Source organism: Balaenoptera borealis, assembly GCF_965194805.1.
Source record: "Balaenoptera borealis genome assembly, chromosome: 1".
NCBI classification, from domain to species: domain Eukaryota; kingdom Metazoa; phylum Chordata; class Mammalia; order Artiodactyla; family Balaenopteridae; genus Balaenoptera; species Balaenoptera borealis.
Genome location: NC_138860.1, coordinates 157892147 through 157917605, shown reverse-complemented (window position 1 = coordinate 157917605; position 25459 = coordinate 157892147). Strand labels below are relative to the sequence as shown.

The 25459-nt window shown below is 52.0% G+C and overlaps 2 protein-coding genes across 17 annotated transcripts in view; one reads left to right on the top strand and one right to left on the bottom strand.

The window, feature by feature from the left end:
- Positions 1–3921: 3921 nt before the first annotated feature.
- Positions 3922–12816, top strand: DMAP1 (DNA methyltransferase 1 associated protein 1). Of its 2 annotated transcripts, none has more exons than XM_082365046.1 (10): positions 3922–4325; positions 4873–4964; positions 5223–5418; positions 10548–10706; positions 10834–11001; positions 11290–11475; positions 11605–11676; positions 11958–12030; positions 12170–12465; positions 12704–12816. In XM_082365046.1, the coding sequence occupies exons 1-10, from the start codon at positions 4221–4223 to the stop codon at positions 12761–12763; spliced, it is 1407 nt and encodes a 468-aa protein (XP_082221172.1). In that variant the 5' UTR covers positions 3922–4220; the 3' UTR covers positions 12764–12816. The 2 variants fall into 2 exon arrangements, with proteins under 2 accessions (XP_082221172.1, XP_082221173.1); XM_082365047.1 differs by lacking the exon at positions 3922–4325 and adding an exon at positions 4539–4650.
- A 422-nt stretch (positions 12817–13238) lies between these two features.
- The window catches only part of ERI3 (ERI1 exoribonuclease family member 3), a 128173-nt gene continuing 115952 nt past the window's right edge, over positions 13239–25459 (bottom strand). For all 15 annotated transcript variants that reach the window (XR_014236940.1, XR_014236941.1, XM_082365508.1 and 12 more), the window contains one exon: positions 13239–13764. Coding sequence is in view for 13 of the 15 variants with exons in the window: in XM_082365508.1 (XP_082221634.1) it covers positions 13682–13764 (83 nt within the window). In the remaining 2 variants the exon portion in view is untranslated. The remainder of the gene's footprint in view (positions 13765–25459) is intronic.

Here is a 25459-nt window from a genome sequence, read left to right as displayed (position 1 = left end):
GGAAGGACTGGCTCAAAGAAAAATACAACGTGTATTTAAAAGAAAAAAAAAAGTTGTCTTAGTTTGAGCTGCTCTAACAAATACTATAGGCTGAGTGACTTAAACAGTAGAAACTTATTTCTCAGAGTTCTGGCTGCTGGAAAGACTGAACTAAAAAAAAAAAAAAAAGCCAAATGGCATAAAATAGACCACAGGTGAGAGCGAGCATGAGGGAAGGGGACAGGAGTCCACTCAGGAAAGCTGGTAATTGTCGACGTGGAACTGGCAGGGGAAGGAGAAGGGAGATGCCTGCAAGAGAACGAATTCCAAAAAAGCTGAAATGGTGTGGGGAGAGAACTCCCACAAACCCTGGAATACATGGGCAGTGAGTTTGACAACAGCAATCTTTTCCTTTGCGGAGGATGGAGGTGGAGTCTCCACTCAGGCGCAAACTCTGGAGACTCAGCGCTGGGGCTGGGGATGGGGGCGGGGCTCCCGAGAGCACTAAAGGAGGCGCTCCCCTCCGGAAGGCACCTGGCACTGTCCCGGTTGGTGCCACATGTGTCTTCCAGCTATTCCCAGAGGAGGTCTTCATCTTTCTTTGGCCCCCAGAACTGGCCGGGGACCACACAGGCCTTGTCGATGCCACTGTCCTCCAGCTCCTTGCCCTCAACTTTGCCAATCCCGCGCACCCCACTGGCTTTCCCCCCAGGGGTGCAGGATGCTTTGGAGAGGTTGTCATCTTGATCAGGCCTCATTGGCAGCTCCAGTTCCCACCTACCTGTTTCTTTTTATTGAGGTACAACTTTCACACGATTAAGTGCACAGTTCTTAATGTACCAGCTGAAGGCAATGATCACTTTTCCTTCTGGACTGCTGAGGCCTCTATGGCACAGGGCCTGGCATGTAGTGGCATATCTAAGTGGCTTGTGGTAAGTACTAAACAATTATTTGTTGAATGAACTAATGAACAAAATCGAATCAATGTACATTCCCACCAACAGTAGACTGGTGCCTATGTCATCCATATCCTTGTCAAAAATAGGTATCACAGTTATGTTCAAGTTTTACCTATATGATAGGCATAAAATGATTTATTATTATAGCTTTCAATTTTTCAGCTCTTTGAATCCCAGTGAGGTGGAATGCTTATCTGTATGGTTACTGGCTGTTGCACTTCTTCTGTGACTTTCCTAATCATGTTCTTTGCGCATTTCAAAAAGTGGGAAATTTGTCCTATTAGTTGGGAAATGTTATTCATAATTAACCTGAGCAAGACCAGGTCAGACTGAGCAGTTCTAGATCTTGATCACACCACACACAGACCACCTTCCCTTTCCCCCAGTTTCTAAGGAGCCCTGCAAATAGGGCACATGCTGGGAGAGACCAGAGGATGAGGAGACCCAGTGCCACGCTTAAGGAGTGAATAGTCTTGGTGAGGAGAGGGGAGGAGGGGAGAGGGGGAGGGCAGAGGGGGAAAGGAAGGAGAGAGCCAGGCCAGGCACTCAGGAGCTCCAATCCACTCTTTCTGGGCGCAGCTGTGAACAGAGAGGGTGAGGAGGGAGGAGCTTCTGCGACTCATTTTTATTCTGCATCCTACTGCCACGGCCAACCAGTCCCCAGTTCCAGCTGACTCTACCACTGCCTCTCACCAGGTTCTCCTGCCTCCAGCTTCATCCTCCCCGCTGGCAAGCCACCAGTCATCTTTCTAAAAGATGAATCTGACTCTTTTCAGCCTTCTTCCTAACTCTCCTCCCCATGCAGCCGCCACACACCCTTCACTGGCTTCACATTGCTCTCAGGATTGAATAAAAACTCTGTTAAAGTCAACTTTGCAGCCCCAGAGCACCCCAGCCTGAAGTCCCTCTCCCAGGCCCCTCAATAGGACACTGCAATTCAAGAGTCTCTTCAGAAGTGATGCTGGGTTCCTGAAGAGGGTCAGCTGGGTGGGCACCGCAGAATAAGCTCCTCTCGGGGCTGGCAGGGAGACCCGTTGTCACCTGCGGTCTGGTAGAGGAAGTGTAGCAGTGGCTCCCCAGAAGGGTCAAGAGAGAGGCATTCCTCTCTCGTCCTCTTTTCCCCAACCCCTGGACTCAGTTTCCCGAAGGAATGAGCAGCTCTGGACCCGTCATTCTGGGGGATTTCTTAATGGCAGCAGCTAAGGTGGCACTCCAGGATGGGGACAGAACAGGCCATGGCCAAGACAGAATGACAAATGATTAACCTTAGGGTAAACCCCTTATCATGGCCCCCAATGCCTACCTCTGATCTTAAGTCTTCCTATTCTCCCCTCCTCACCCAACAGCCACCACACTGGCCTTTTTTCTTTATGTCCTTTCCACACATAGTTCCTTCCATTTTAGAGACTTTGCACTTGTTATTTCTCATGTCTGAAACTCTCCTTCCCCAGGTATTCTGTGGCTGTTTCCATCATTTAAGCCTCAGCTCTGATTTCAGCTCCCTGGAGAAAACTTCCCTGAGGTTCCATATAGTCCCCCATCCTATTACCCTATTTTATTTTTTTCACAGTGCTTGTCACCATCAGTCTTACACTATTTTATTGTTCATATGCTAGTTACAAGCCCCATTGGGAAATATTTGTATCTCATTCACCCACTGCATCCCCAGAGCCTAGAATAATGCCTTACACATACACACATTTATGTACCATGATCCTTGCCCTCACAGAAATGATTCTATCAAGAGAGACATATCTTAAACAAATAATTATGCAACACAGTAACTACAGGCAGAGTCAAGGGTTTTGAGGCAGAGGTGCAGGACCCTCTCCCACTTCTCGCTCCAAGGACCATTCCCTTATCCTGTGGGCAATTTCTGCTGCAAGACCCTGGCTTCCCCTGGAAACTGTTTAGAGCTCAGAGGATTCACCCAGGAATCAGGCCTCAGGAACAGGGCAAGGTTTGTACCTCTAGGCCCAGTTCTTCAAACTTTCGGGGTCTAGCTAGGCTTGTGGCTGCAGCAGCTATGTCCCCATACGCCCCCAAGCCAGAATAAGTTACAACATTGATAGCTCACTTGTGCGGGCTCTCTGCTCCTCCAGGCACCGCTTGGATTTTTGACAGGCCCCTGGCTTGGGGCCTGGTCTCCTTAATACCTTACAAGCTCCACTCCATTCCCCATGCTCAATGCCCAGTGTCCTCCATGTCTACAGGCTAGTTTGCAGAGGCTGAAGTTGGGAGCTGCTTCCCCTGTCCCTTCTGTGCTTCTCAGGACCTCCTGTTCTAGAAATCTCTCTCTCTCCAGGGAGATCAGCAAGTTTCTTCCTTTGAGAGATACTTCTTCCAGCTGCTACCTGTTTGGGGCTGTGTTCTTGGACTTCTTTGGAACCCACACTAGTGCAGTTAGCTCCCAGACTAGTGAAGTTCCAGGAAGCTGGGCTCCAGGAAAGCCCCATGAGGCCCCGACCCACACACACCCCCATCAGAGGAGGTGCAAGTGAGGGTCCAGACCTCACTCCATCTTGGCAGCCACCCTGGGAAGCTCTGCCTTGTCCAGTTGATCTCTTCATCTCGAACGCGTAGCACAGTATCTGGTACATACTTAGCACTTAATGAACAGGGGCAATTAATACCACTAATTTATTTAATGAAAAAAGGCACCGTGCAAATGTTTTACATGGATTATTGGCACTTCACTTATGCAGGTACCATAACAATTTCCATTTTAAAGTGAAGAAACGAGTTCAGAGAAATTAAGCGACTTCCAAGGTCACAAAGCTGTGCACTCTCTCTTCATTGCGCGACGGAGCAACGCAGAGGGAAAATGCCAGAAGGCAGGCAGCCCAGGAAACGGGCGGGCTCCTGGGAGCCAAGGAGTGCAGCATTCTCTGCGCGGTCAGTAGTTTTCACACTGGGTTACCAGCCGGCTCGGTTTCCGCTAAGCACAGACCGGAAGTGTTCCTGACGGCCACATTTCTAACGCGCACGACCGGAAGTTTCTGTTTGAGGCTTTGCGGGGATAGGGGAGTCGCTGGGCCGCAGCCCGGAGGTCTAGGTGCGGAGGCGCTGGGGCTTAGGACACAGCTGGGGCCGTTAGGGAGACCCAGGCTGCGGGACACTGGCGGGGCCCCGACCTGACCCTGAGCCACTCTCGTCCTCGCGGCCCGCCTCTTCACCCCGCCCCCACTTGGGGCTGAAGTGGCTCCGCCCCCCGATCTGAGCCTGGTCGCTCCTCAGGCACTGACTATTGACCTCGGGGCGCTCCCCCATCTCTCGGGCGCGATGGCTACGGGCGCGGATGTGCGGGACATTCTAGAGCTCGGGGGTCCAGAGGGGGATGCAGCCTCCGGGACCATCAGCAAGAAGGACATTATCAATCCGGACAAGGTAGCAGTGGTGCCTGAGAGCGCTGGGTAGCGGTAGTGAAGTGTTGGGTAGGAGTGACAACGGAAGACGGCTCGGGGAGAGATGAGGTGCCACACTTCTTGTGAGATGGGCGGTAAAAGATGTGAAATAACGGGATAGAGAATATGTGTCACCTTGGTGAGATGGGATGGAGGAGGTGGGACCCCATGGAAAATGGTGGGGACCAAGAGGGTGTGACATTTGTAAGACAGGACCTAGAGAGTGTGACACTTGTGGGATATTGGGGGGACATCAACTCGGTGTGACACGCTGAGAGATGCTGGAAAAGTATCTTCTGCTCTGACAGGTAGGGCTCTGAGGTACGGGTGTGGAGGGGAATGACCTGCTCAAACCCAGGTGCCCCTTGAGTGGGTTTCTGTACCTTCATAGTGTGTCATTATGTGTCACAGTGTGTATGTGTGTCATTGTACCTGTAGATGCTGGTTTGTTCAGGGATTGAGCTGGGCTAAAGAATTTTCAGGGAAGGGAGTCTAGCCTGTGGTTCCTCTCCTGTGGTTTCCCTCCCCAGAAAAAGTCCAAGAAGTCCTCTGAGACACTGACCTTCAAGAGGCCCGAGGGCATGCACCGGGAGGTCTATGCACTGCTCTACTCTGACAAGAAGCAAGTATTAGAATCCCAGATCCCCCAGGCTTTGGTCGCTGACCAAGCTGCATGTCCCTAACTCCTAATTTTCCCAGCCAGTTTTCTCCCCACCTCCCCTCTCCACACAGGGCTTCTGCTTGCTTAGGATGTGGGAGCTCGGATGTCTCACTCCGGGACGTGACTTCCTTGCTCTATGGTAGATCAGCAGCCTGGGTCCAAAGGCTCTCTACGCACCTTCTGACTGTAATCTCTCACCTCCTTAAACCCTGCTGCCAGGGATGCGCCCCCACTGCTACCCAGTGACACTGGTCAAGGCTACCGGACCGTGAAGGCCAAGTTGGGCTCCAAGAAGGTGCGGCCGTGGAAGTGGATGCCATTCACCAACCCAGCCCGCAAGGATGGAGCCATGTTCTTCCACTGGCGACGGGCAGCCGAGGAGGGCAAGGACTACCCCTTCGCCAGGTTCAATAAGGTGAGCCACCACCATTGGGACGTAGGCCAAGGTTGCCCACCTACTCTGAGCCACTTGCCTGAGCACTCCAGTCTCCTAGTTGGCTCCAGAGGCCCCCTCAGGCCAGGTCATTAACAATGGTTACCCGCTCAGTCATTGGTGCAAATACCTCTGTGGGTCTTCACTGCCCATGGGATCCTGTCCTCTCCTAGACCTGCTCTGATTTTTGGTGTGTTGCCTTAGCCTTTCATTTCTCGCTATTCTTCAGAGCTGTGTCCTAGGTGCTCTACTCTTCTCACTCTCTACTTTCTCCCTAGTGTGTCTCATTTACCCTGTGACCTCAGTTACCCTCTGTGTGCCATTAACCCCAATTCAGTATCTCCAGTCCAGAGCAGCAGTCCACATATATCCAGTCATTTGCTTACCTCTCTCCCTGAAGGCCCCACGGGTACTTCAGATCAAGTGGATACCCTTGAGCAGAACTCATAATCTTCCCTCTGTTCCCCACCCCCAAACCTGTTCCTCACATAAGTGAATGACACCACTATCCACCCAATTGCCCAAACCAGAAATTTGGGAATCATCCTTGACTTAGCTTCTCCCTTAGCTCTCATATTATTTCAGTCAACAATGGGACAAAGAAGGTAGGGGAAGACAGATAACAAACATGTAAGCAAATAAATTGGATTCTTTCAGATAGGAGCCATCAATAAAATGAAACCAGGATATGAAATGAGATAAAGAGTGAACTTGTAGGTGTAGGGGAGGCCTAATAGATAGGGTGGTCAGGGAGGGCCTCTCTGAGAAGCTGGCATTTGAGTTAGACTTCAGTGATACATCTAGTCATTGAGTCCTGCTGACTCTGTTTCTATAATAAATCACAGCTGCCTGTGTTCTTCATTCTCTATACCCTAATCCAAGCTGAATTATCTCTGGTCTAGATTACTGAGGCTCAGATGGAGCAAGGCCTTAACACAGACTCACCCAGCCAGTGAGAAGCAGAGCTGGGCTGGGCTAGGATTCCCTAGGCTGTTGTTTAAGCCACTCACGATACGGCCCCACAGTCCCTGCAGCTTGGAGCAGCCTAGACTTCAAGTCTGCAAGCACTGGGGGCTTGAACCCAGGACTCCCAAGTCCTGACTTCTTTCCCCTCAGCCAGTATACCCACCTGCACCTGGACACCTCCCCCTGGATGGCTCACAGGCCTCTCAGACTCAGTACGTCCAGGTGTGACCCATCATTCTCCCCCATGCCCCCAAACTGATTTTCCTCCTTAGGCCCCTCACCACCATCCTTAGGCCCCTCAGGTCCAGTGGAGGGAGAGGCTGGAGATGTAAGACTGAGAAGGGATAACCAAGAGGTAAGAGATTTGAGGTGGGGGTGGGAAGGTTGGATGAGATAATTTGAGGTGAAGACAAAAGAGTGTTCATTTTTTTTTTTTTTTTTTAAGAATTTTTTTTTTAAGGCATTGTTTACTTTGTTTATTTATTTATTTTTGGCTGCGTTGGGTCTTCGTTTCTGTGCGAGGGCTTTCTCTAGTTGTGGCAAGCGGGGGCCACTCTTCATCGCGGTGCGCGGGCCTCTCACCATCGCGGCCCCTCCCGTTGCGGGGCACAGGCTCCAGACGCGCAGGCTCAGTAATTGTGGCTCACGGGCCTAGTTGCTCCGTGGCATGTGGGATCTTCCCAGACCAGGGCTCGAACCCGTGTCCCCTGCATTGGCAGGCAGATTCTCAACCACTGCGCCACCAGGGAAGCCCAAGAGTGTTCATTTTGTATTTAGTAAATACTACTCCATGCCAAGTCAAGCCCGAGGCAGTGAGGACACAAACATGAATCAGACACAATATCCGCCCTCTAGAAACTCTCCATGTTGTTGGGGAGCTGGGGGGAGGCACAGGCAATTACAGTTTGGTGGGATACATGCCATACTGGGAGGAACTGAAGGTCATGGAAACTTCCTGGAGAAGTTAGAGCTTGAGTTGAGTTTTTTTTAATTGAAGTATAGTTGATTTACAGTGTTGTGTTACTGGTGTACAGCAAAGTGATTTAGTTATACGTGTGTGTGTGTGTGTGTTTATGTATTCTTTTTCTTACTCTTTTCCATTATAGGTTAATACAAGATATTGAATATAGTTCCCTGAGCTATACAGTAGGACCTTGTTTATCTGTTTTATATATTGTAGTTTGTATCTGCTAATCCCAAACTCCTAATTTATCCCTCTCCCCCTTCCCCTTTGGTAACCGTAAGTTTGTTTTCTATGTCTGAGTCTGTTTCTGTTTTGTAAGTAAGTTCATTTGTATTATATTTTAGATTCCTCATATAAGTGATATCGTATGATATTTGTCTTTCTCTGTCTTACTTCACTTAGTATGATAATCTCTAGGTCCATCCATGTTGCTGAAAATGGCATTATTTCATTATTTTTTTATGGCTGAGTAATATTCCATTGTATATATATACCACATCTTCTTTATCCATTCATCTGTCGATGGGCATTTAGGTTGCTTCCGTGTCTTGGCTACTGTGAATAGTGTTGCTATAAACATAAGGGTGCATATATTTTTGCAAATTAGAGTTTTCTCCGGATATATGCCCAGGAGTGGGATTGCTGGGTCATATGATATTGATTTGAGTCTCAAAGTATGTTACCAGGTGATAGTAGAAAAGGAGTGCAATGACTTGTTCAGGCAGAGGGGACATCATGAGCAAAGGCATAAATGAAAAATCAGTCATATGTGTGGGATGCTGTGGGCATTTCCCTGTTGATGGAACCTAAAGTCCAAGGTAGGATATGGTGGGAGATGAGACCTGAGAGGGCAGCAGGGCCGGGTCAGGCAGGGCTTGGCAGCCAGGCTCAGGAATTTGGGCTTTGCTCTGATGTCTTTAGGGAGCCACTGGCAAATTTTAAGTAGAGAGGTGTCGGGATCAGATTTGAGTTTTAGAAAGATCGTGGTAACTGGGTGGAGAATGAAGTCGAAGTAAAGGGAACTAACAATCTTCCCTCCAATACTGCTCTTTCCTGGGGTCCCGCTTTCAGTCTGTGGCTCCCCAGCCGCTTTCTTGCTCAAGCCAGAAACATAGGAGTTACCTATGACAGCATCTTCTCTCACTCCCACAGCCAGTTGTCACGTCCTATGGTGTTTAATCTAAAGCTTCTCAAGTCCGTGCCCTTTTCTCTGCCTTCCACTGGTGCTGCTTTATTTCAGGCCTCTTCACTTCCCACCTGGATTATTTCATAAACCTGCCAGCTGGTCTCCCAGGCTCATGTTTCACCCCCTGTCTTCACTGTTGCCAGGGTGGTCTTTGTAGAAGAGAATCATGACCATCTCACTCCTCTCTTTAAAACTAACCTTATTGACTCCCGTCACCCACAGGATGAATTCCAGACTCCTTAGCAGTCACACAAGGCTTGCAGCAGCTTGCCTCTGTCAACTCTCCAGGCTCTCTTCAGGCCTCTCCCTATCTCGCCCTTTTCTTGTTTCCCTTAGTGTCCCTGACTGCCAAGCCTGCACACATTAGGCCATTTCTCTCTCATCGCTGTTTATGTGGCCCCCCTGCTTAGGAGTCTCTCCAGCACCTTCCCTCACTGGTTCAGTTCTACTTAACCTTAAGACTGAACCAGGCTCCATTTACCTCTTCCCTGACAACCCTTGTCCCAGGCTGCATCACGTGTCACTCATTACACCCTAGGCATACCTTTGTCATCAAATTCGCTGCACTTTACTAAATTTTCAGCTGGACTGTGAGCTCTGAGAAGGCAAGGCCCCTGTCTGTCTTATTCAGCATTGTGTCCCCAGCATAGGGCTAGCAGGCCCATGATAAATATTTGTTGAATGAATGACCATCTCCCTTGCTTGACGGTGAACTTCTTTTTATTTTAAGTAGCAGTGTTCAGAGAGGTCACATCTTGGCTGCAGATGGAGAATTGCTTGGAAGAGGATTAAATGGAGGCAGAGAGGCCAGTGGGGAGGCTGTTTCTCTATCCAGGCAAGGGGTAGTGGTGGTCTGGACAGGGTTGTGGCAGAGGAGATACAGAATTGGGAGGTAAAGTCCACACATGTGGGAAAGGGGAGGGGTCAAGGGTAAAGGTAGGATTTAAAGATGCCTGCTAGGTTTCCGCTTGGGTGATGGTTACATTGACTAAGATCCGGACTGGGGGAGATAGGAGTTTGAGGGAGGGCGATGAGCTCAGTACTGAACATATTAGGATTTGTTTGTTTTTTTTTAAAATTGAGGTATAATTATTATATATCATACATATATTAGCTTCAGGTTACAACATAATGATCCAGTATTTGTACATATTGTGAAATGACCACCACAGTAAGCCTAGTTAACACGTATCACCTGAACATATTCAGTTTGAGATGTATACAGGATCTCCAGTAGGAGATGTCCAAGAGGCAGCTGGACATAAGGGTTTTGAGAGCAGGTTCAGAGCCAATGTGGTCTTTGATGGAGAAACTTCCCTGGTCCAGCCTAGCATTGTCTCTTTCCTGGGGTCTCTGACTGATAGACGTAGCTGGTGGTGGTGCTGTTTGTCCCTGAGGGAGGTCTGGGGGACGGGACATGGGGGAGGGGAGCCAGGGGCCTGGGTGTTGGGGTCGGGGGTGTATACTGCGAGTAGGATTCAGGTGCCTTTTCCTTAGAGATGTGACCTTGGCCAGCTCTGGGGGAGCTGCAAGTCTCACTGTCACCACTGGGTGGCAGGAGTGCTTCAGACAAGTGTGCCATGACTAGGGCTCCTGGGCCTTTCTCCAGAATTTAGCCATCTGCCTTACTCCAAAGTTGACCTTTGGACTCCACAGAAGCACTTACACCTGGGCCCCTCACCTTAACCATCGGGTCAGGAGCATGTGTCCTGTTACCGAGGCTCTGGAGCCAAAGGCATGATGAAGTTGGTCCTGGAGTGGATTCAGAGGCAGGCGACAGTCCTAGAGCCTGCCAGGGCCTTTGGTCAAGCAGAGAGTTTCTTTTCTTGCTCTGGAAACATCATCTCCAGGTGCCCTGTGTAGGGTCCCAGGCAGAGGATTTGCTTTTGTCCAGCCCAGGGATTGACAATAAACAGGAGGGTCTGTGGTCACGCTGCTGGAACCTGCGGGACGTGCCGTGACGTGGGCGTGCCCCCTGTCCCTCCGTGCTTGTAGACGGTGCAGGTGCCCGTGTATTCAGAGCAGGAGTACCAGCTCTATCTTCATGACGACGCTTGGACAAAGGCAGAAACCGACCACCTCTTTGACCTTAGCCGCCGCTTTGACCTACGTTTTGTTGTTATCCACGACCGGTATGACCACCAGCAGTTCAAGGTGAGCTGGTATGGTGCATTTGCATGTGGGCCCAACCCCCGGGCATGTCAGGCCCACTACCTTCATGATCTCCTTTCCACATGCCTCTGAGTGTTCATCCTCCCTCTCTCTCTATCTTTATCCTCAGAAGCGTTCTGTGGAGGACTTGAAGGAGCGCTACTACCACATCTGTGCCAAGCTTGCCAACGTGCGGGCCGTGCCAGGCACAGACCTCAAGATACCAGTGTTTGATGCTGGGCACGAGCGACGGCGGAAGGAACAGCTGGAGCGTCTCTATAACCGGACCCCAGAGCAGGTCAGCCCGAATCCCACAAACTCTGCTCCATGCTGTGAAACCCCTTGACCGTTGCCTCCCTCCTCCATACCCTCAACTCCCTCACCCCAGCTCCCCTTCTTCCCCATCTTCCCGCCCCCATCCAGTCCCACCTCTCACCGGCCATCCTCCCTGCTCTGTAGCCCTCACCGCCCTCACGATCCCCTGCTGCTCAGGTTCCCTCACAGACAGCCCGGCACCCCTCCGTCTCCCCGTCTCCTCTCACCGCCCCATGACCCTCACAGGCGTCTCAGCGTCTCTCTTTCCCAGGTGGCGGAGGAGGAGTACCTGCTGCAGGAGCTGCGCAAGATCGAGGCCCGGAAGAAGGAGCGGGAGAAGCGCAGCCAGGACCTGCAGAAGCTGATAACGGCGGCGGACACCACTGCCGAGCAGCGGCGCACGGAACGCAAGGCCCCCAAGAAGAAGCTCCCCCAGAAAAAGGAGGCTGAGAAGCCGGTGTGGAGACCAAGTCAGCCCAGCTCAGGGTGGAGGGCTCGGAGAGCACGCGGAACCGGCAGGGGGCTGGGACTAACACTGGGCCCTCTCCCCGTGACACCCTGGTCTCTGTAACTCCTTCTCCCCCAGGCCGTTCCCGAGACTGCAGGCATCAAGTTCCCAGACTTCAAGTCCGCAGGCGTCACGCTGCGGAGCCAGCGGGTACGTGAGTCACCTCCTTCACTGTGTCTGGGCCCTGGGCTCTGCGGCCTGAATGCTGGAGGCCATGGGGCCGGAGCAGGTGGAGGCGGACGTACCGGGATCTCAGGGATGGCAGGCTGAGCTCACAGCTTTCACTCTATTCCGCTTACTGGCTGTTTCCTTCTGTGACCCAGAGCTGCCTCTAGGGGTTAACTTCTCTTCCACTCCCCCCACTGCTTTTAGTCTCCTTCATTCTAAACTGCTTGTGGGGGGAGAGGGCTTAGCTGCCTGGGTCATTGCAGATGAAGCTGCCAAGCTCTGTGGGACAGAAGAAGATCAAGGCCTTGGAACAGATGCTGCTGGAGCTGGGTGTGGGTGAGTGCGGGGGCCAGCCCCTCAGGACGTCCCCACCGAGGCTGCGGATGAAGGCCGGGCGGTGGGGGGGCAGTTCCGGCTGCCGGCCTCCCACCGCACCCCAGCTCTGGCCCTGTGCCTTCCACCCACCTGCCCACAGAGCTGAGCCCGACGCCCACGGAGGAGCTGGTGCACATGTTCAACGAGCTGCGGAGTGACCTGGTGCTGCTCTACGAGCTCAAGCAGGCATGCGCCAACTGCGAGTACGAACTGCAGATGCTGCGGCACCGGCACGAGGCGCTGGCCCGGGCCGGTGTGCTGGGGGGCCCCACCACACCGGCATCGGGCCCGGCCCCGGCCCCGGCGGAGCCGGCGGTGCCTGAACCCGGTCTCGGCCCGGACCCCAGCAAGGACGCCATCATTGACGTGGTGGGCGCACCCCTCACGCCCAGTTCGGTAAGAGGCCAGGAGAGCGCGAGCTGGCCCTGCTAGTGAGCACACGCAGGTGCGTACGCAGGCCCCACCCCCTCTAGTGCCTGCAACAGGAGTCGTCACTCTGAGGGGTTCTGAGAATGAGGGAGTGGGTGGTCGGTCAGGGGGCATCACCTTCCTGACTCAGAGCGTGAAACATGTGCACCCAGCCTGAATCTGGCCCTGGGGGCCATTGACCTCAGCACCTTCTGTGTCTCCTCAGAGGAAGCGACGGGAATCGGCCTCCAGCTCCTCTTCTGTGAAGAAAGCCAAGAAGCCGTGAGGGGCCACACGGGGCGTGGGATGGTGCTGTGTAAATAGAGCTGCTGAGTTGGACTGGGCTGCTTCCTTTTCCTTCCCACCACTTCTCATGCCCCTGGCTGGGAGGGTGGGCAGGAGGGGGGTCACCATAGCCACTCCATGGGGATGGCGCTGGGGCTTGCCTGCACTGAGGCCCTTAGCAGCCCTTTAACCACTGACCAGCTTTGCCCAAACACCTGTATCTGGGAACACCCGTGGTTCTGCACTCAGGTTGGTTCACACACAGCAATGACCGTAGATACCGGCTGCTTGGAACACAGCCTTGTGCTCAGACAGTCCCCAGGGCCCTGTGCATATTCGCTGTGGGTCCCCTAGGTGCTCCAGAGACTGCCAGCTCTACTGGTGGCCTTGAGCACAGGGCAGCCTGGCATATGCTCTAACCCCTGCACATCCAGTGTCAGGCACGGCACTGCCTGGTCCACACACACACCCAGGGCCTCGTTTCCCCGACTTTATTCAGTGGCACGTTCACAGCGGGGATGGGGGTAGACACAAGGTGGGGCCTGATCTGTCCTGGAGCCCTGGGGGCACCACACACCATGCACTACAGATGGGAGGGGGCACAGGGGGGCTTGGTGGCCCCAGCAAGAAGCCTGTACTGGGAGGAGACAGTGAGGAGGAGGTCCCCCAGCCCAGGCCCACAATGGGAGGGCCTGATACTGGGCTGAGGTTGAGGGGAGGGGGTAGGGGGCACAAAGTGTCTGTTCCAGAGGAGCCAAGTGGCCAAGCCTTACCCAGGACACAAGCCCACAGGGCGGGCTGGGGGACACTCTGGACGTAGAGCTGTGCCACTCTCCCTTTGCCCCTCTGGTGAGGGAGAGGAGGGTTTTGGGCTGGGCCAAGCAGCTACCCTGTCCTGCCCCATCCCATCCTCGGCCAGTCAGAACGGCTTTGACGTCTGCTTGAAGATGAAGCCTCGGTATGCGAGTGTCTTCATGATGTTGGCAATGTTCTTGCAGTCATCTAAAAAGAGGAAGAGAAGACATTTAGATGGGCCCCAGAGCCTTCCCCTGTGGGCCCAGAGGTACACAGGTGGGGGTGGGAGGCAGGTTCAGATTCAGGAGCCATAGGCTCTAAACCGGTGGGTCCTATCCCCAGGTGGCAGCAACTCCAGCTTCAGGTTGGGCCGGGTGATGCTGGGCCAGCAAGAAGCCTGGTCTCAATGCTTCTGAGTTCCATAATTCATGCTGGAAATTGGCCAGCGTGTCCCTCCCTGGCCCCAGCGGTGATGTATGGGCACCGTCGCAGTAAGAAAAAGGCACAGTAAATGTGTAATTTCTCCCTTGACGGCCCCCGGCCGCTGGGCGATCCTTCTTTTTGCCGCCGCGTGGGGACGGCCCGTCCGCCACACTCCGTCTTCCCGCCACCCGTCTTGATGTCTCCATTTCATTACTGTGCGGCCATTCATCACGCCCACGGCCAGGGTGACTTTGCCGGCACTTGCATGTGTGTGGGAGATGTGGCCCAGGCCATAATCACTGGTGACAAGGCACAAGCCTCGGCACTTCCAGGCCAGGGTCCCAGGCTCACGTGCTCCAGCAGCTACCGCCTGGGCGCCTGCTCCTGTGCAGCCCAGGCCAGTGGAGAGGGGCCAGGTCTGTGGTCCTCTTAACACCCTGGCCGGCAGCCTTCTACCAGACATGCCTGTGTAGCTCAGCCCAAGCCCTGCCTCTCCCACCCCGGCAGGCTTCAGCCCTGTCTCTGGCCATATCTCAGATTAAAGACATCTGCGCCTGCCAGACCCTGTCACAGCAGTATTGACTGCCGTGAGAAACTCCATGGTGAAAACTGTCCTACACCCAGGTGGCCACAGGAACAGGTACTCCTGGAGCCTCAGTATCATGGTCATGGGCCCCGACTCCCTCACCTGCCTCTTCTTCCATCCCCCTCCCACCTCCCATAGGTGCTCTGCTCCTGTGCCATAACCAGGACCTCAGCTGCCACCGCCCTCGTGGGGTCGATGCCGTGGTGGCAGAAGTATCGTTCGTCGATGTCATAATCAGGCGTGGCGGTGGTAAGGTCAAGGTGGGGTCAGGAGGCCCCTGCGTCTGTCAAGGACCAACCCCTTGTGCTGAGCTCCCAGCCTGCCCTTGCCAGGACCTTAGACCAGGAAAGGGGACCCACCAGAGCTAGAAAAAGACTGTGGGGTGGGAGGAGTCTGGTCAGGCCAGGCCCTGTTATCATCAGCCAGACACCAGCTCTGCAGACCCGGCGCACGGCAGACGAGCTCTCTGGGTCAGGTCAGACAAGTCACACGGGGTCCTGTCTCTCAGCTCTATATGAATGTAGCTACGGTGGATGTGGGCATGGACAGGTGACCCAGGACCCAGGCACAGGGACACCTTGTTCCTCTAGGCGCTTGGGAAACCATGAAGGCTGGTCTGAGGCGGAACAGTGAGAAGACAGATGGGTGGGTAGTGGCGGCCATGGCAACTCCAGACATGACCCATCCCCATGGTTTATGGGCCGGACACGCGCCCCGCTCAGCTGAGGCCCCGTCATTTGTCTCCCTTAGTGTGTACGCCTGTGCTGTGGGGGTAGAGGGTGGAGGGAGGGGGCTGTGACGGGAGGAGCTAGGCAGTCAACAGGAAGGGGAATGGGGCAGGAATGGCTGTGCAGGAGGGGCGGGCCCCAGGAGTGGGGAGGGTTTATGACAGGGTCCAGGGGCTGTCACGGCACCATTGAAAGGGCTACGATAGGTGATTTTCTTCCCAAATAAATCTGGCCTTGTCAGGGCCCCTCCGATCCTTGCTGTCTCCGGCACTCTGGGGACCGTGGCCGCTGTGCATATTAAGAATAAGTCCCCTCGTTATCTGCAATTACCCAGCGGCCACACACCTCATTTCTTCCAGCAGAAAAGAAAATTAGTTTTCTATTGACTTCATCTGGCTCCTCCCTCATTGCTGGACAAATTGCTCAATCTACCTCCCCTGGCCCAAGTGAATGTGCCCAGCTCCTCCCCCCAGGCCACCAGCCATCCAGTGGGGGAGCACTGACTTCCCACCTGTGCCTCGTCTGGAGCTGGGCAAAGGTCCATGTGCCCCAGTCTCGCCCCTGACCTCTCCCCACTCTACACACCAGATGGCTTCATCCACATCCTGGGCTTCTGAAAATTGCTGTCTCCAGTCTGGGCCTCTCTCCTGAGCTCCAGACCACAGATCCAAACGCCTCTGGAACACCTCTTCCTAGGTATCTATACAAACTCAAAACATCCAGCAGTGAACTAATTTTCTCCCCCAAGCTCCTTCTCTCCCCTGTGTTCTCCATCCCAGTGAATGGCACTCCCAAATGTCCCAGAAGAAACCTGATTCAAGCTTGACATCCTGCCTTCCCCCCAAATCCAATCAAGCGTGAACTGCAGGCTTTATCTTCTTCTCTGTCTCATCATCTACTTCCCTTCATTCTGGCACCACTTCCCAGTCCAGACCCCATCATCTCCTGCTCTTACAACAGCAGCTGGTCCTCTTTCTTTTCCCTTTTATCCATTCTCTTACAGCCAAAGTGATCTTTCTCACACAAATCTGATCACATTCTTTTCTCTTTAAATCCCTTCAGTGGCTCCCCTGCCCTCACTTTCAAGTCTACACACTCCTTATTATGACTTCAAGTTAAAGGCCCTGCAAAAACAGATCCCTGCTATCTCTGGTCTCACCCCCGTCACTCTCTACCCCCAACGCCCGGATTCCAACCTCAAGGAACCACTTATGTTTTCTGAAAATGACAAAGTGGGTTTCGGAGTCAGACCTGTTTGTAGTCTTAACTTCGCCCACTGGCTGTGTGCCCTGCGGCAAGTGCCGAGTTTCTCCAAACTTCAGGTTCACTAGGGGTGACAACAGATACTACCTCAGTGTTACTGGGAGGACTGAACAGTGATACACCCACATGTCTGCACATGCTGTATGTTTGGAATACCTCCTCTCTTCTTGAAGGGAAGGCAAGGATGCTAGTTTTCTGGATGACCCAATGGTGAGAAGGTGTATACTGTACAATCTGTGGCACAGATGACACAGGGGCCAGCACACTTGGTGAAACCACTTGTCACTCGCACCACAAACTCTGACTACTGACCCTGTCCACTGGGGATTCTGGAGTCTTAACTTGTTGCAACTGGTCCACCACAATGAAGAGAGACCCAGACTGGGGAAGACAGCCCTGAAAGCCGACCTAAGAGTCAGTGCAACCCACTGATCAGCACAGAGACAAATCTGGGCTTTTAATAGACCATAAGTTCAGAGAGAGCACCGGGTGAGCCTCCCAGAAAGTCCTCTGCTCGAAGCTCTGGGGCCTCCTGGGTCAGCAGCCCCACCTTGTGGCACGTCATTGAGCTACTGAGGCCAGCCTGAGGCTGTTCTGGGGTCGGGGGCAGGGAGCCTTGTGCCCACAATGGAGGCCTCCAAGAGTAGGTCTTCCTCACCTCCAAATTCTAGAAGACTAACCTGTTTTTATGTTCCTGCAGGAACATCAACTTGTGACAAGACTGCCCTCTTCTTTTGGGGGGCATTAATATTCCTAATGTTGGAATTAATTCTTAATGTTTTTATGTTGCCAAGGCTGTAATGGAGGGGTCGGCTGCATAAACCCCTCAGAGAGGTGAGTGGGGCCAGCACCTAACAAAGGATGAGCTTGCTGGCTGGCTCCAAGGGTAGTCAAATATCTGCTTGGCAAAATAGCTGCTAGTGGAAGGGTGGCTCAGATCGCTTAGGACAGCCAGTGAGAACACACACAGGGCAACCACCTGAGGCTGACACGCTCCAGTTGGCTGCACTTGTCTGGGAATTGAACGGTAGAGGACGGGATGCAGAGCCTGGGCCAGGGCCACCCTCAGGAGGGAACGGACCCAAGGAAGCTCTTGGAAGGCCATCTATTCATGCACTCATTCATTCAGCAAATACACACTGACACCTTCTGTGTGCCGGCTGCACAGGGCCATGCTGGGCCACAGGGCTGCAGACTCTGCAGCTCCCTGCCCTTGAGGAGCTCAGAGACTGCATCTATAAGTGGTGCAGTGTGAACAGTGCTATGAGAGAAGGAGGCACAAAAAAGGGCACTTTGTTCAGTCCAAGGATCAGGAAAGGGTTCCTGGGAGGACGAAGTTAAACATGCAGAGAGGGCCGGCCAGCAAGTTGGGGTTGAGGTGGGGAGGAGTTCTCAGCATACGGAACAGCACAGGCACATTTCTGGAGGGGAAATGTGGAGTGTCCCCCACAAATTTAAGTTGAGCAGGTTGGGGATGATGAAGAATAAGAGGCAGGGGAGCGGCGAGACGAAGGCGGCGAGGTCAGCAGTGGCCGCCTAGAACAAACCCTGCAGAGCCCCGAATGCCAGACTAAGGAGCTTATAATTTCATTGTTCTGGGAATGATGGGGAGACTCACATGGTTGAGGAGGAGCATGACAGGACCCGATTTGTGTTTCAGAATTATCTTTCAAGGATTAGAGGTGTTAACGCGGAAGGCAGAGACAGCAACTAGCAGACTCTACTATGTATTTCTGGTCCAGGCCAGAAATGGTGGCCCAGAACTAGGCCAGTGGCGGTGGAAATGGAGGTGGAGATATACTGGTGATGTGGAGAAGCAGACGGAGGCAAGAGATTTTTAGGAAATAGAATGAGCAAGACTTAATGAGGGGGCTGGGAGGGCTGGAGGAGGGACGCGTCTAGGATCTGAGTGCCACTCACTGAGATGAGGCAAACCAGAGAAGGTGCAGGTTTGGGGCAGTGATGAACGTACCTTCGGATGTATTAAGTCTTGAGATTTCTATGAGACACCTAAACTTATCAGGCATTTCTTTTACGGCTTCTGGGCTATATATCTTGCTTAAACAGGCCTTCTCTATCCCAGTGTTATTAGAAAACTATCATGTATTTTCTTTGAATACTTTTTCTATTTAACTTTTTAATCTGTCTGGAATTTACTTTTGTATGTGGTGAGAAGTAGAAGATCTAACTTTATTTTTCCCCTAGTGGATAGCCAGTTGTCCTGTCACCATTGATCAAACTGTCCACACCTGCCCCATGCTTTTGAAACGATGCCTCTATCTTATATACCATCCCCACACATGGATCTGTCGGAGACAGGAAAGAGAATGAACGTGAAATGATCAAAGAAGCAAACCAGATTGAGAGGACACCTGGAGCAGCAGGGTGACAAGCCGCTGACCTTACAGGGCTGTGAGGCAATGTGGCCTAAAGGAAGACATAGACACAACCTGAGGCCTCCTGCCTAAAAAGCTCAGCCTGGCAACACACCTTATGAGTGATCTCCAGGTGCTGGTGAGGAATGGGGCTGGAGCCCACGGAGCAAAGATGGGTGGAGAGAACAGCACAAGGAGCAGGAACCATGACAAGGAAAAGAGAGCAAGAACCTGGCGCATGTCGACATTCTAGAACCTCATCTTGTTTCTACCTCTTTCTGTCTGTCTGTTAGGACACCTTGGCAGCAGTGTGCCTGAGTGCAAAGTGTCAGTGGGCCTGCCGGATCAAATACGTCCCCAGCCCCACATGGGACACACTTATACTAAAAAGATTATTTGCTGTTTATCTGTTTAAATTCTAATTTAACTGATGTTCCTATGTTTTTATTGCTAAATCGGCAACTCGGTGCTGGGGGCCCGCATCTCAAGCCATGGCTGGGTGCAATTCAGGGCACAACAGCAAATAGGAACTCAGAAGAAAGGAAGCCAAGGCAGGGAATTTAGGACTAAACCAGCAGAGGGCCCCTGTATATCCTTAGATTCTGGGTTCGAATCCAACCTCCATCACTTAGTAACTGTGTGAACTTGAGCAAATTACTGTACTTTATTTAACCTCTGTTTTTGGATTCTTCTTCTCTAAAATGGGAATAATAATGATAATTATAGCAACTACTTCCCTCAAAGGGTTGTTAAAAAGATGAAATGAGTTTTTATTTGTGAAGTGCTTAAAACAGTGGCTGGGTTAGTTATTATTAGTAGTATTGGTGTCGTTATTCCAATAATATCCAATAATAATATTGTTATTCCAACAGAAATACCTTGATATCCCCCAACCCCTGCTCCTTGTCCCAGATATGACCCACAGAGTCCCCTGGGCCCCCAGACAGGGTGACCTTGGCCCACCCGACACACCCTCCAGACATAGATTCCCTTCTCCCCACCGACACGGCTCCCACGGCTCCCTCCCCCTCCCCCCAGGTGGGGCCGTTATAGCCTCAACTCCAAAGTGACCCCTTCTTCCAGCCCCTCCCCGCATCCCCCCTCCACCCCACCGAGGTGCCCGGAGGTGCCACAGGGCTGATGGTGAAGGATGACGGTGGTTCCACAATAAGGGGAAAAGGCAATTTCATCTTGATTAGCAGGCGATTTCTCTCTCCGTAATAAGCGCGCTCCAAATAATTAGCGTGTTTTACGTAATAATGAAATTACAGAAATGCAGTCCACTTATTCAAACAACTCACCATTACCATATTTTTAAATATTAGACTTAATTAGAGTTTATCACTTCGGAGAAGTATGCGGACCGAAGATGTTTTTAAAAAAATCCTCATAAAGTGTTTATTAAGCGCTGGTAAAGCTGGGATAATGATGTGTTTGGAAATTAAGGCAATCAAACACTTACCGCCGCTTCTGGAGGCCGGGCATGGAAATGAGGCCATTACACGCCCATTACCCGCCAGCTCACAGCCACTTGGGGGGTGGGGAGAGGATGCGCCTGGCCGAGAGGGCACAGTGCCCAGAAACGCCTGTGCCAACAGCCCACAACAGCCTGACCAGTAAGCACAGCATCACTTACAGGACATCTGGCCACCAGGAGCCCAACTCAAACCTGGCCAGGCAAATGACTGGACAGGTCCCAAATGCCAAAGAAGACACCCAAGACTAACCCAGGTCCAGACTCCCAGGACTGGCAGGACATATCAACTTCATTTAAACCCCAGCGCAGAGTGGGGACAGGAGCCAGACTTGGCAGCCAGAGAGGTCAATGAGAAGAGGCGGAGGCTGAGGAAGCTACAGACCCGAGTGTCCACTCCCAATTCTGGGCCACACAGGAAGGGGCAGCTAGAGTGGTGGAGAAGGGTCTAAGAGGAAGCTGGGGAACTGAGCTGGGAGCCAAAGATGCAGAGGAGCCAGGGGCCAGGCTCAGGAACACACCTGGGGACAGACTCGGATTGGGGAAAGTAGGCAAGAAGGGTGGCGGGAGAGGGGCTGGTGGCTCCAGGCCCCATTTATCCCGGTGAATAACTAATTCCAGAATTTATAGTGCTGGGTTTTTGTTCTGTGGCCATTTATATCTGCGAGGGGAGGAAATGAAGAGGCAGCGCGGATGCCACATCTTTCTGTGTTATTGCTTGTCTGCCATTTGCAAATCATTATTAATTGTGGGCCCTGGTGGCGGGCTGGGCGGGGGCCGGGCTGGGTACATCCACATAGCTCTTCATCAAGGACCCCAGCCGCTGCCCCAGAGAGCCAATTACCCCGCCCTGATTGGGATCAGATAAAGAGGGAATTTTTACAAATTAGGGAATAAATAGAATTTCCACACAGGGCGCGGGCAGGACCTGAGAGGCTGTAATGAAAAACCATCCGTCACCATCAGCGCGGGCTGGGCACATAGCCGCGGCACTCCCTCCCTTTGTGGGCCCACCCTCATGCTCAGGGGCCTGGACGTACAGGTCTAAGGACACCCCAACCCCTCCAAGGCCTGGAAGCAGGGAGAGGAGTTCCCAGTGGGGCGCGTGTATGCCCTCTGGGCCCCAGCTCTGACACTGTCCCTAGTGCCTCTCCCTCAGGGTCTTGACAAGGAGGAGACTGAGGCAGTCCTGAGGACGACCAGAGTTGGGGACCACGGGGCAAAGACCACATCCACGCCCCTCCAGCTATGGCAGCCCTAGGGCAGAGCCCCGGCCCGTGGACCACTCACTCTGGGTTCCCATTAGCGCTCCTCCCCTTGGATCATTAAATATGTATATCTTATTACACGCCTTGTTAGAGTATCGAGCTCTATTGACTGATGATAAATCCTGAGCCTCATCCTGGCCATAAATTTATCTGGAGATGATGAAGACTCAATAATCTAGTCAGGCAGATAATATCATCGGGCCTTAAAAAAGATCATTACATTATATGTCAGAATTAAAAGTGAAATACGCCGTAGTAACAGGGCGGCTGCTCTGGCCATTACAACGGGTGCCCGCCTCCCCCAACTCGTCCCCAGCCAAGGCCCCATCCAGGTAGAGGGGCCAAGAGCCTTGCCCTTCTTTTGGCTCTGGACGCCACAGATAAAAGTGCCTGATAACCTAAGGCAAAGTGAACGGGACCTGGACTGGGAGGGGAGAGGGGAGAGGGGAAGAGGTGGCTACTGAGAACAGCTGAGCACCTCTGCCGTACTTGGCAGCCACTTCTGCCCCAACCGAGCTCCCACCTGACCCTGTCCCTAGGGGTCTCCTGTGGGACTGTCTTCTGGGGGTCCTTGAGTGGCTCCAACAGGAAGGTGACAGGGCTTCACACCCTTCCAGAGTGGCCTGACCAATCAGGGCAGATTCTTTCCAAAATGGAGACACAGGGATAGGGAGAGGTTAGGCTACTTGTGTGTATGCCCCAGGCACCTATGACCTGGCCCCAGACCCATGTGCCAGCAGCATATCTGAGGCCTTTCCTGTGAGCATGTGCTATCACTCCAGACCACGGCCACCTCCTTCCCGAGAGGCTGTCACAGCCTCTACATCCTGTCCTTTGAGAAACTTGCCGCCAGCCTCTTGTTCTTTGACCTCAGCACTAACAACCGTCTCCGTTATATCTTATTTCCACCCATTTCCACAGTCACACCCTCCACCTTGTTAACATCCTCACTGTGCTACCTTTGAAATGTTAAATTCAAATATTCCCAGTTATTGACGATAATATGCTTTTTCTTTCCTCTCACTGGAACCTCGAAACCGTTTACATCCCTAGTATCTCCAGATACATCCCCCTCCTGTGTTCACCTTTTTCCCCGTCCACTTTTGACTGCTTACCCAACAGCCACTCCCCTTCTGCGAAGCTGGCAGAGCCCGCTCCTCCCTCCCTGACCCAGGGAAACCTCCGTGGTCTGAGCCATTTGTGCGGATCCTACCCCCTTGCCAGCCATGGGTTTAGGAGGGGCCAAGTGTTCTGGCTACTGGGATATGATGGTAAGTTTGCTCAAAGACCTTCAAGGAAAATTTCTTCACTCTTACGAAGAGAACCATGAGGGGAAAATAGTCCTGTATATTCTGCTGGATGTTTTCACGTCTGCACATAATGTCTGGGACTGCAGAAGCCATATTCCAACCTTGAGGGGAGTTAGCCTGTGAAGAACATGCTGAAGATAAAAGAACAGAACAATGGAAAAAAATCTGGGTCCTTGATGACATTGCTGAGATGCTGAATTAACCAACCCTAGGATCACCTTACCTCTTCTGTGAGGGAATAAACCCTCTTATTATTTAAGATTTAAATTGGGTTTTCTTTTTCTTGTAGCCAAAAGCTTACTAACATACAGAATGTAAAGGCAGGAAAGAGAATGACCAAACAAATGAAGGGAGGCAAAGGGCAATGAGGACACTATTTCAGGCTAGGAAGCTGGTAACCCTTGTTATGCTCTCTTAAAACATTTGCTCAGGGCTTCCCTGGTGGCGCAGTGGTTAAGAATCCGCCTGCCAATGCAGGGGACACGGGTTTGAGCCCTGGACCGGGAAGACCCCACATGCCGCGGAGCAACTAAGCCCATGCGCCACAACTACTGAGCCCGCGTGCCACAACTACTGAAGCCTGCGTGCCTAGAGCCCGTGCTCCGCAACAAGAGAAGCCACCGCACTGAGAAGCCTGTGCACCGCAACGAAGAGTAGCCCCCGCTCACCGCAACTAGAGAAAGCCTGCAAGCAGCAACAAAGACCCAAAGCAGCCAAAAATAAATAAATTTATAAAACAAACAAACAAACAAAAAAACCATTTGCTCAAATTGTCTCCTGCTGTATCTCAGGACACAGGCCATGTTACCATAAAGGCTAAAAGAGTCAAGCTTAGGTGGGAACCCAGGTGAAAACAGAGGGAAGAAAATACAACTTTACTGAGAAAGGATTTTATGTCTCTGACTTGCAATTTAAGTTGACTTTTTCAAAGTCCCATGGCAACACAAAATCACAAGACTCAAGGCTTCTTTCTCCCCTGCCCTTCTGAGCATGTCGTTTCCAATTTCCAGGTTATCTTATGGTCCAAAATGGCTGCTGAAGCTCCAATTATCACATCCACATTTTAGGAAAGAGGAAGAAGGAAAAAGCAAGAATAATGTACTTTCCAGCTAAGTCATTTCCCTTTCAGTACTGTTCCTGGAGGACCCACACACTTTTCCTTTTATCTCACTAGCCAGAACTCAGAGACATAACCATATCCAGCTGTATGAGAAACTAAAAAAAAAAGTAGTCTTTTAACTGGGTACACCCTGCTGCCCCTAATTATCCAGGGGCTCTATTTAGTGAGAAAGAAGGTCAATGGCTATTGGGTACATACCAAGCAGTTTCTGTCCTAGCAACATAACTGATACACCTCGCTTTGGAGCTTGGATTCCATGGTCCACCATCTTAGTCCTTTCTTGCCAATCGTCTCAACTCTCTTGCTCCTCTTTTCTCCCATCACCCTTGCCTGGAAAAACCCAAACTCTGCCTTCTCCATGCTTACACCTGAGCTGAGTGTGACTAGAGAAAACTGAAACCTTACAGATTCACGCAACTCATAAAATCACAGTCATCAACCTCAACTGGGTGTATAAAACCGCCCCATTTCCTATGTGCCTGATCAGTGCGCATGCTCTCTCTCCCTTTCTCCCTAGTTCAATTTCCAACTTTCTCTACTTTCCACAACTCTCAAACTCCCTACCCCCAACATCGCCCTGACCCTCTCAGCCACACAACCTCATCTCCTACTTCACAGGAAACACAGAAGCCACACCCCTGCACCTGTGCCAGTCCTCGCCTTTCATCCTGATACAAAAGAGGAACTGTCCTGATGTCACTTCTGAAGCCCATCCCCCCACTCCACCTGGTTTCTGGAGTCTAACTCGACTGCCTTTTCAGGGGTCTTACTTTGTGAGTAACCCCCTTTCTCTCTGATATAGCTTCAGTTGCTTTTTCTGCACTGGTTCCTTCATGAAAACATGTAAATATATTAAATCTCTCTCACCTTTAAAAACAAGCTCCCTTTAATTCCTTTTCCCTTTTCCCATGTGGCTAAGACCCAATCTTTCCTCCCTTTCGTAGCCAAAGGTCTCATTTCCTCCTCTCCCACCCTGCAATCTGATTTCCCCCAGCAGCGCCTTACCAAACTGCTTTCTCTAACAATCCTTATGGCCTCATGGGGCTGAAGTCCAATGGAAGCTTTTCAGGTTTAGATCAACCCAGTGGACTGACTCATGCCTTGAAACTCTTCCCTCGGTTTCAGTGACACCACCTTTTCTCCACTACCCTCCTCCAGCTCCCCTGTCCGTGCCTGCCTTTTCTCCTGACTACCCCCTAAGAGGTGGGTGTTGCTCAGAGTGGTCGTTGGCCTTCTTCCCTTTTTACTCTCTGCACTCTCCCTGGGCAAACTTATCCACCCCTAAGCTTTATTTACCATATATTTCCCCATAGTTTCTAAACCTGTATTCCTACTACCACCACCCTGGTCCAGGG